This window comes from Lucilia sericata, unplaced genomic scaffold (genome assembly GCF_015586225.1).
Source record: "Lucilia sericata isolate MDLA Ls3-8-SP2 unplaced genomic scaffold, ASM1558622v1 Contig000755F_arrow, whole genome shotgun sequence".
Lineage (NCBI taxonomy): Eukaryota > Metazoa > Arthropoda > Insecta > Diptera > Calliphoridae > Lucilia > Lucilia sericata.
Genome location: NW_023994752.1, coordinates 212,501 through 222,797, shown reverse-complemented (window position 1 = coordinate 222,797; position 10,297 = coordinate 212,501). Strand labels below are relative to the sequence as shown.

Sequence of the window (10,297 nt, the reverse complement as noted above, 5' to 3'; positions counted from 1 at the left end):
TAGCAGCAACAGATGACAAATTATGTTAATGTGATTACTATTTGCCGTAAAAAAATATGAATAACTTTGAGTAACTCAAGTATCTTTGAGGTAATTTATCTTTATATTATTGTTTTAAATATTGTGTGGTAAATAATTACTTGTGTACTTATTTGTTTGTTAGGTATTTTGAATAAATTTTATTAAAAATCTTTTAACATACATATATGCGTGTATATGCAAAAACAAAAGCTTACATTATTAAATGATCGAGTACGAACGAATGAACGAATCCGTGAAATTTATTTGTACTCATCAGCAAACAAATACCTAAAAAAGAAGAATCTCGTATGTAGTATAAATCGTTTTTGAAATACATACATAGAGTCAAAACATAAGTATTCATGAGTGTTATGTCGCCTATGTATGTATGTAGTATTTAGGCCGGGGTTTTGAATTTTAATTGTATGTAGATGTGAGTGTGCTCGGGTAAGTGTAAATGTGTGATCCACTACTCTAGAGATTTTTGTCAACACTATTTAGCTCACAAGCTTAAAAATATAGATATTTTTGAAAAATAAAACTTAACGGTTGCTATAAATAGTCTAACTATCTCATAATCAATGTCAGTTAAATTTAGACAAACGATCTAAACGGTTTAAGTGAAAATTAACTAATTCTAACCTAATTCAAAATGAAATTCTTAATCTTGGTACGTAACAAAAAAAAAAAATATGGATTAAAAGTTTAACAAATTTTTAAAGAAATTTTAAAAGTTTGTGAAAATTTTGTGAAAAGAACATTTAATGGAGTTTAAGGATTACCAAGGAATTTCGAAGTTCTAAAGGAATTTAAGTGAATTTTACAAAAATAAACATTAAAATAAAAAAATCGGTGCTGAATGAAGATTTGAAAGTGAAGAAAAGAATTGTTTTATTAATTAAAAAAAATTTTTGTTTTTGTTTAAATCGCTGCAGCAAGTCAAAATTTTGAAAATGGTTTTATGAGAACAAAAATAGTTACATATTTTCCAACGAATAATAAAATGTGCAGAATTACACAAGCCAAAAAAAAATTTGAAAAAAGTCGAAATTTAAAGACTCAGAATTTAATCGTGTCATAAGCATTGAAAAACCCCATTTTGAAGACGTTCTAACAAAGCGAAGACACCTTTATTTAAAAAATCTGCTATGTTGTCTGAAATTTCAACCTCTCGACTATAAAATGATACATCTCCTTTCTTCTTTGAGATATCTTAACTTAAAGTTTTTCAAAATTTATAAAGCGAAAATACGGTTGTGATGGATAAACTCTGAGGCTAGATTCGCATTCAAAGCTGATCAAGACCTTAGCTTCGACTACATTAAATTTCATCATGTTATCTCCAATTGTTTCTGAGATTTCGTACGATTTCCAAAAATATTTAATAAATCACTCCACAAAGTTCTTTTCAATTTATTTTTAATTATTTATAATTTTATTTATAAACAATAATTTCTAAATTGATTTCCACTTACAGGCTCTCATTGTTTGCGTAGCTATCATTGCTACCGTCAGCGCTGTACCCGTTGAAGAAGCCATTCCCCAGGGCATTGAAGGAGCTGCCTCCGAAACTGTTAATCCCTCTGATGATCAATCATTCTTGTTGAAATTGAAATTGTTGAAAAAACTCTTGTTCCTCGGTTAAATAATTTCAACAAAATCTAGTTAATACCTTGTTAGTTATGTGCTATACTTTATTAAAAACAAAGAAATAATACTAAAAATGTTCAATAGTTTTAAGTTAAAACAAAAAATCTTTTATAATACTAAATTTAGTTAAATAAATATAATAAAAAATATAAAAAACAATATGTTTAGCTAAAGGCAAATACATTATTTCAAGAGATATGACATTAAAACATAATTTAAATTATTATTATTAACAATAATACAAAAAAACTCAAATTTAACGTAAATTTCAATGTCATAACTGCACAACAACCTTTAAAAGCATAGCCGTCATATAAATAATTATAAGCCGCCGCTAAAATTTTTAGTATTAAACGCCGTTTATGATAATTTTAGTGGACACAGGTTTCTGCATTGTCACCTTGACAGCCATAAAAAAGACGATTTTATTTTTTTGGAATGAGATAAAAAAAGGTCATAAGGAAAGCCACACAAAATATAAATTCCACAAAAAAGGAAAAGAAAATTAGCCAATTAATTACCAAAAATAGAATAATTGTTAATTAATCACTAGAAAGTTACATATATTTTCTAGCCTAAAAACCAAAATTTACAAAGAAAAGTTCAAAGAACTGAGGAAACATAGCAAAGCCAATAAAAAATATATAAAGAAAAACGTAATTACAAAAAGAAGAAAAAAACAGATTGAGAAAAAAAGGAAAAAATGACGGGTACATTTAGTGTAAAGTTAAAATCGAAAAATGGTCAATTCATTGTTAAGGATTTATCAAATAAAACAACAGTAGCTGATCTCAAGCAGCGTGTGGCGGCAGTAACACAAATAAAAGAGCCTCAACTGCACATACTAATGGGTTTTCCACCCAGACCTCTGGATTTGGCGCACAATAGCCAGCAGCGTACTCTTGAAGGCTGCGGCATATCTAGCGGGGAGACTTTGATTGTTGAAGAAAAACCTGAATCGGAAGTTGTAGCTGTAGCTGCCACTTTAGAGGATGATGAAGCTTTAGCCAGACGTTTGCAGGCCGAGGAAGAAGAACAGCAATTACGAGAAGTAGTAGCAGCTGCCACCACCGGTACCAATTCTAATACTAATGAAATACCTGATGTAGACTTGTCGTTACCCGGTTCGAGTGGCAATTTTAATGGCATACTCTTGAAAAAAGTTGTACCTGCCGATAATTCCTGCTTATTTACCAGTGTGCGTTTTGTACTCAATGGCAAAGTTGACAATGAGGGCAGTGAAATGATGCGTCATATCATTGCCCAAGAGGTGGCGGCTAATCCTCAAGAATATAATGATGCCGTATTGGGTAAATCAAATGCAGAATATTGCTCCTGGATACAAAAGCCGGACTCATGGGGTGGTGCCATTGAAGTAGCGATACTTTCTAGTTACTATGGCATTGAAATTGATGTTGTCGATATACAAAATGCCATTATCAATCGTTTTGGTGAAGATAAGAATTATGGTTTAAGGGTGTTTTTACTATTCGATGGCATTCATTATGATCCCTTATATATGGAAACCGATGGTGTAAGTATATAAGTAAAATATCTAGACTGTTCTAAAAGATTTACTTTTTATAAAAAATTTTCGCAAAAATTCAGTTTTTTAACAAAATTTCTTTTTTTAAACATTTCAATAATTTTTTGTTTTCCTTTTTAGGGTGGCGCACCGGCAACTATTTTCCCCGTCGAAGAAATGGGCGTCTATCAGCAGGCTGAACAATTGGCCAAAGAAGCCAAATCATCGCGTCAATTTACCAATGTCGATAAATTTTCTTTGCGTTGTTTACAGTGTGACGTCATGCTTGTCGGCCAACTGCAGGCCACTCAACATGCTAAAGCTACTGGACATACAAATTTTGGAGAAATTTAATATCTATTAATACTGGGATCGCTTTATATGTTTGCCTTTTGCGTATTTATCTATTATTTAATAACACAATGGGTCTTGCCAGCCAATTCCATACTCTGAAACATCACTCTAAAGAAAAATATATAAACAAACACAGCAGCAGCTCGAAGAAAGATAAAAAAAATAAGATTTAATTAAAGTAAAAACAATTCTCATTGTCTGTTCTGAACTTTGATATGCTAATGCTTGCATAACATTTGAAATAGTCGTTGTAGTAGTTTTTAAATCCATTTCAAACAAACAAAATGCCATCTAAAACCTCATTAATTACTTTAAAACATTTTTATGATCATTTATCTGGTAAAAAATTGATTTAGTTTTCTATTTTCATTTTCTTGTGGAAAGACTAATTAATAATGTTTGTTCTCAATTTAGAAATTATTTATTGTATTTTTGATATTTTTATTTACGAAATTTATTTGTTAATTTATTAAACTCGTACATTAAAACAACAAACATGAATTTCATATAATATTGCTAAATTATTAATTAAATAACACTATTTTAACAAAAACTGAAAATTAGAGACAAATAAATTGATTAGAGGGGAAAATTAAGAAATTTTTAAAATGGGAATTGGAAAAAGAGAAATTTAGAAAATTTTCTATAAAGAAAAGTAATTTTTAGAAGAGACATTTACGATAAGTTTTCGAAAAATTTTATAAAGAAAAGAAATTTTCGAAAATTTCCTATAAAAAGCTACATTTCTATAAACTGAGATATTTCCAAAAAATTTCTCAACATTGAATTGAATTATTGTATGTTTCTATAAAAAAAAAATTTATAGAAAATTTGCTATAAAAGTAGAATTTCTGAAAAATGTTCTTTAAATGGATTATTTTCTTCAAATAGCGAATTTCGTAAAAAGTTTCTTTAAAAAGTTATGTTAAAAATCGATTGATAAAAACGGTTTTTATACCTGTTATAAGAATTTTTTTTATTCCATTAGACAAATTACAATTTTTATTTATATTTTTTAATAAAATTTAGCTAGATTTATAAAATCAAAGTATATTTAAACCAAAACTCTTTAAACGTCTTAGGAAGTAGTTACCCATGGAGGGGTCATGGGAGCGGGATTTTGTAAATAAGACATGACAACAGCACTAACACTCAACATGAAAGATGATAGAACCTAAAACAAAGAAAATATTTATTTTAAAAAAGTCTCCTGTATAAAGATCTTGAAAGAATTACCTGTTTGGCATCATCGCTAACACGGGAACTGGCAAAACTAATGCAGGAACAGTACAAAGCAAACCAGGCACACCATTTCAATTTCATCATCAAACCGCACATCGAAAAGATCATACCTTTGTCATTATAAAGGAAATAATTAATTAAAAATTAATGACGAAGGAAAAAAAGATAAACTTACCCAAAATGTTCATGTAGTCAGGTGTTAAATCTTCATTACTGGTGCCACTGCCATTTTGTCCTTGATTTGCTGGTGGCTTATAGCGATTTACCTTTTCTTTACGTCTGGGATCAACAGAGGAATTCATGTTTTTCTATGGTTTTATTTATTTTAATAATTAAAACGAAAAAAAATTACAGCTCCAACTTAAAAATTAGGTCGTCTAGTGAAAAAGTAGATAAAAAAAGTTAATTAAAAGTGTCAAAGAAAGAAAAAAATATCAACAATGACGTTTGACATTTTATTTTCATAGTGTAAAAACGGCCAGCAAAAATGCAACCCTGTTTTGCCCCCTTTTAGTGATTGAAGAAAAAAAATTGGACGGAAATTATAATTCTTAAAAATTTCTCTGCAAATAACTTCACAAGTATTTAAAAAATAATTAATAATAACAAATGTGCGTCAAAAATTAATAAAACTTTAAGAACTATTTCATTTTTTTAGCTTAAAAGTATTTCGTTTCAAAGAAAATATGTCTCTCATAAAAGACAACTATAACGGTAAATGGCGCAATGCCGCTGACCTTGAAAATGCTGTCACTAATATGGAAAATAATTTAGAAAATATGGTGAGTTTGATGGATTTTACAACTTTTTAAACAAATAATAAATTACTTTTTGTTTATTTTAGAATAAAACCTTTATAAATAAAATGTTAAAGGCATTAAGCTCTTTAATGGTAACAGTGCAGCATAAAGAAGCTAACATTTTCAATGTGGCACTCAGGTGGTTTCGTTTATATTTGGTAAGTACCTAACTAATGGCAAAATTTTTGTACAACTATTAGTTGTTTGGTTTATTCCAAACTGACTAATCTAGATTTAAGAAATTGCAGTTAGGCTCCGGCCAATCCAGTGTAGCAGCCTAGTATAAGGGCATAAGTTATTTCATAGATAGTCGCAGAATTTGTTAAATGTGTTAATATTATTATGAAACATAATTATTAATATAAAACAAGTTCGTATTGTTGATCAAACATATAATTTAAAGAAATAGAGATATTCTCGAAATTTTGTTTAAAAAAAAAGAGATTTTTTTAAATTTTCTATAAAAAGGAGAAAAATTTTGAAAATTTTCTATAAATAGTACATTTTTTTATTAAAAAGAGAATTTTTTAAAGATTAAACTAAATTTTTAAAGTATTGTCTTAATTTTCTAAAAAATAAATTTTAATTTTAAATTTTTTTTAGAAAGTTCTCACCACGATTAATCCCAATAATAGAAAACTATTGAAACATTATGAAAATACAGTGCCCACAATAATAACATATATCATTGGATGTTTACAATATAAATCAAAAGAAATGCCAAACTATCATTATGATTTATTGGAAATATTAGAAGAACTTTTGGAAAATGTACAAGCCGAGGTATTGAGTGAAATAACGAAATTCGAAATTGGTACCATGTTAGTATAAAATGTTTAAATTTTATTTTTTAAATTAAATTTATCATATATTTTTTTTTTAATAAAATATAAAGAGGTTGCTTATGGAATCCCATAGATCTGGCGGGAGATTTTAATACACAATCAAAAGCTTTAAAAATACTAACGATACTTTTAAAACAATTCGATGGAATTAGACAAAATGAAGAGTTAAAATGTATTAAATGGACAAATTTAAATTTATTTCAAGATAAATTAAAAACTATTGTTCAAGAGACACAATTAACACATGTTATAGAAAATGTAAGTTTCACTAAAATTGTCTGCATATATAATTTAATTAATATTGCAATTAAATTTTAGACTACTCGCGAATTGCTAAATAATTATAATATGAATTTATCCAAAAATGTTATGGTTTATTCATTTTATTGTACAACGGTATTAATGGACAATAAATATACATTTTATAAACCTTTGGTGAGTAAAAAAACAAATATAAAATATTAAAAATGACTTATTTTTTAAATAAATATTTTCAGAATCTTCAAAAGTTTTGGATTGATATAAACTACAGCCCGAAAACATTGTCTTTTAAGGCGCGTTTTAAACTGTACCCTAAATCGAAATTTGAAGATATTAATGTTATTTTAAAGATTCAAATAATGAAACTGTAAGTAAACCTTACTTTAAAATTAGAATTATTAACTAAATATTCCATACTAATTATAGGCAAAACAATATTTTATTGATTTATTACAAAGCCCCAGGAGACTTTTCCAAACACGCCAATCATCTAACAAATGTTACAGATAATGTAATACAATTTAGTCTAACCCAAGAAGAGGTTAAACGTTTAAAGTCTAATAATTATGTAATGGAATACTTTAATTCTTTAAATGAAACTTCCCAAGTAAAACCTAATAAAAATCAAGAGAAAGATCAACACATCTTCAATTTATTAAAAAATGATATGTCCACAAATTTACAAGGTAAAAGAAAATTTTTATTTTTAAGTTTAAATTGTATAGTATAAATATGATTTTTCAATACTTTAGATAATAAAAGATCATCAAGTCTTGAAAGTGTTACAAATTCATTTTCAAAAACTAAGAAAACAAAATATGAAAAGTTATATTGATTCAACTCCGGAAAAGGGGACAAAGCCTAAAAGTAAAATGTTATTTAAAAAGCAATACAATCTAAAAATTTGAATATGGATATAGTGGAATCTCCCAAAACTTCTAGGAGAGAGGAAATGGCGGAAAACATCCTATTATAGAAATTTGCGCCTAGAAAAAAAAGGCTGGGGCAGGGAGGGAAGAAGCGAGGGGAAGCGGCAAACACGGACGAAAAAAAAGAAGAGAAGAAGAGAAAAACCAAGGGAAAGAAAAGGAAGAAAGGGACGAGCGAGCGAGCGAGCGAGCGAGCGAGCGAGCGAGCGAGCAGGCGAAGGAGCGAAGCGAGCGAGCGAGCGAGCGATCGAGCGAGAGCGAGCGAGCGAGCGAGCGAGCCAGCGAGCGAAGGAGCGAGCGAGCGAGCGAGCGAGCGAGCGAGCCGCGAGCGAGCGAGCGAGCGAGCGAGCGAGCGAGCGAGCGAGCGAGCGAGCGAGCGAGGAGCGAGCGAGCGAGCGAGCGAGCGAGCGAGCGAGCGAGCGAGCGAGCGAGCGAGCGAGCGAGCGAGCGAGCGAGCGAGCGAGCGAGCGAGGAGCGAGCGAGCGAGCGAGCGAGCGAGCGAGCGAGCGAGCGAGCGAGCGAGCGAGCGAGCGAGCGAGCGAGCGAGCGAGCGAGCGAGCGAGCGAGCGAGCGAGCGAGCGAGCGAGCGAGCGAGCGAGCGAGCGAGCGAGCGAGCGAGCGAGCGAGCGAGCGAGCGAGCGAGCGAGCGAGCGAGGCGGGAGACGAGCGAGCCGAGCGAGCAGCCGAGCGAGCGAGCGAGCGAGCGAAGCGAGCGAGCGAGCGAGAGAGCGAGCGACGAGCGAGCGAGAGCGAGGAGCGAGCGAGCGAAGCAGCGAGCGAGCGAGCGAGCGAGCGAGCGAGCGCGAGCGAGCGAGCGAGCGAGAGGAGAGAGCGAGCGAGCGACGAGCAGCGCACGTCGAGCGAGCGAGCGAGCGAGCAGGCAGCGAGCTGAGCAGGCAGAGTCAGCAGCGAGCGAGCAGCGAGCGAACCGAGCTACGACGAGCGAGCGAGCGAGCGAGCGATACGAGCGAGCGACGAGCGAGCGAGCGAGCGAGCACTAGCGAGCGATCGAGCGAGCAGAGCGAGCTAGCGAGCGAGCTAGCTTCATCGAGCAGCTAGCACAGCAGAGCTACAGAATCGAGCGAGCTAGCGATCGATCATCGAAAGTCGAGCGATCTATCATCATCTAGCTAGATCTATCTATCTATCTATCTATCTATCTATCTATCTATCTATCTATCTATCTATCTATCTATCTATCTACTATCTTCTATCTATCATCTATCTATCTATCTATCTATCGATTTTTAACCATATTTCCCTTTTAATCATAACAAACTAAATCAGGCTGCAAACAAATCTGTAAAGTAAACACCCACTGTTGATTTGACTAAAATCGATAACATGGATAATATAAAGCAAAATATGGAAAATCCCACAATTGAAAATGTTACTCCCAAGAAGTTTCCACCACTTTTAACAACTCAAGACTGTAAAGAGGTACTAAAACAAGTAGCCAATATTTATGATGTTACTGACACCACCTATGCCAAGCCCTGCCAATCCTATCGTAATTTTAAAATACATCCTAATACGTTAACACAAACTTCGAATGTTAAAAGTAGCGCGAACTCAAAAAGTCGCAAGAAAAAACTGGATCAAACTGATAATGAATCAAGTGTAGAGAAAATAAGAAAACTTACAAATGCTTGTGTTCTAGAGAATAAAGAAAATGTAAGTAATTTAGGTTTAATTGAATTTTTCTAAAAACTATTCAATTCCATTTTCTTAACAGATTAATCCTCAACATTTTACAGTGGACTCCAACATACGCCCTTTAGCAAAAACCAAAAGTATTATATCACCGGTAAGTACTAAGGCAAAACTAACCCATGATAAGAAAGTAATATTTAATCCATTTCTAGCATCTTTTCGAAACACAATTTAGTGATAATACTCCCCCAAATAATAACTTAAGAACAACTCATGAAAATAATCAAAGTAAATTTGTAGAAAATCTACAAATTGATCTAACACAAGATGAAATAGTAATATCTGAAGCGATACAAAATACTGTTATAAATAATGAAAATAATTCAAGTTGTGATTCTATAGAATGTGAAGAAGTTCGTGGTTTAAATGAAAATTCGTTAAAAGATTTACAATATATTTGTACACCAACTAAATCTATACTTTATAATAATAGCGAAGTGAATACTCCTAGACCAACTAGTTGTATGAATATATCGGATTTAAATGATTCAGATATGGAAATAACACAAGTTGTTAATAATCAAAATTTTCTAATGGAACGACTAAATGTAAACAATCATGAAAATAATGCTGTAACACAAAGTTATGCATCGGATATGAATATTACATATCCAAGTAATAATAAGCCAAATTTTATTATGGACCAACAAACTGAAAAAGTCCCAAGGCCTCAAGCAAATAATGAAGTAATAAATGATGTACCAATTGGTCTGCAAGAAATTTTAAAAGATTTTGAGTTTAATTCAGACGATAATTTAGATACAAATTTTGTAATATCTAATAAACAAAGAAATTTCAATGAAATTGCTAAACAGTCATTTCATAACAATTCAACGGAACGTGATTATTATAAAGATTGTGTTATTTTTCAAAAACGTATAGATAATGCAGAAGTTTCTGATAGTTCTGAAGATGATGATAATTTCGATCAATTCACTAAACTGCAAATGAATTCTA

General features: G+C 32.0%; 5 protein-coding genes across 6 annotated transcripts in view; 4 read left to right on the top strand and 1 right to left on the bottom strand.

Annotated features, from left to right (window-relative positions):
* The first annotated feature begins 526 nt into the window (after window positions 1-526).
* LOC119607847 lies at window positions 527-1,725 on the top strand. Its single transcript, XM_037961957.1, has 2 exons — window positions 527-691; window positions 1,499-1,725. Exons 1-2 carry the CDS (start codon window positions 674-676, stop codon window positions 1,664-1,666), a joined length of 186 nt encoding a protein of 61 aa, XP_037817885.1. The 5' UTR covers window positions 527-673; the 3' UTR covers window positions 1,667-1,725.
* A 318-nt stretch (window positions 1,726-2,043) lies between these two features.
* On the top strand, window positions 2,044-4,142 carry LOC119607845 (ubiquitin thioesterase OTU1). The gene is made up of 2 exons (XM_037961955.1): window positions 2,044-3,205; window positions 3,338-4,142. Exons 1-2 carry the CDS (start codon window positions 2,375-2,377, stop codon window positions 3,548-3,550), a joined length of 1,044 nt encoding a protein of 347 aa, XP_037817883.1. The 5' UTR covers window positions 2,044-2,374; the 3' UTR covers window positions 3,551-4,142.
* Window positions 4,143-4,509: 367 nt separating this feature from the next.
* On the bottom strand, window positions 4,510-5,254 carry LOC119607846 (protein Asterix). Its single transcript, XM_037961956.1, has 3 exons — window positions 4,968-5,254; window positions 4,787-4,902; window positions 4,510-4,724 (listed from the first exon to the last, which is right to left on the bottom strand). The coding sequence occupies exons 1-3, from the start codon at window positions 5,092-5,094 to the stop codon at window positions 4,629-4,631; spliced, it is 339 nt and encodes a 112-aa protein (XP_037817884.1). The 5' UTR covers window positions 5,095-5,254; the 3' UTR covers window positions 4,510-4,628.
* A 5-nt stretch (window positions 5,255-5,259) lies between these two features.
* On the top strand, window positions 5,260-7,631 carry LOC119607844. Of its 2 annotated transcripts, XM_037961953.1 has the most exons (9): window positions 5,260-5,373; window positions 5,432-5,574; window positions 5,637-5,750; window positions 6,196-6,413; window positions 6,488-6,695; window positions 6,756-6,872; window positions 6,935-7,065; window positions 7,125-7,384; window positions 7,451-7,631. In XM_037961953.1, exons 2-9 carry the CDS (start codon window positions 5,479-5,481, stop codon window positions 7,531-7,533), a joined length of 1,227 nt encoding a protein of 408 aa, XP_037817881.1. In that variant the 5' UTR covers window positions 5,260-5,373; window positions 5,432-5,478; the 3' UTR covers window positions 7,534-7,631. The 2 variants fall into 2 exon arrangements, with proteins under 2 accessions (XP_037817881.1, XP_037817880.1); XM_037961952.1 differs by lacking the exon at window positions 5,260-5,373 and having other exon boundaries at window positions 5,395-5,574.
* Window positions 7,632-8,910: 1,279 nt separating this feature from the next.
* Window positions 8,911-10,297, top strand: part of LOC119607856 (putative uncharacterized protein DDB_G0282499) — a 5,649-nt gene continuing 4,262 nt past the window's right edge. Inside the window, exons 1-3 of the mRNA XM_037961967.1 lie at window positions 8,911-9,301; window positions 9,363-9,434; window positions 9,493-10,297. The exon at window positions 9,493-10,297 is cut by the window's right edge and continues 96 nt beyond it. Of these exons, the coding sequence (XP_037817895.1) occupies window positions 8,972-9,301; window positions 9,363-9,434; window positions 9,493-10,297 (1,207 nt within the window). The 5' untranslated portion in view covers window positions 8,911-8,971. The remainder of the gene's footprint in view (window positions 9,302-9,362; window positions 9,435-9,492) is intronic.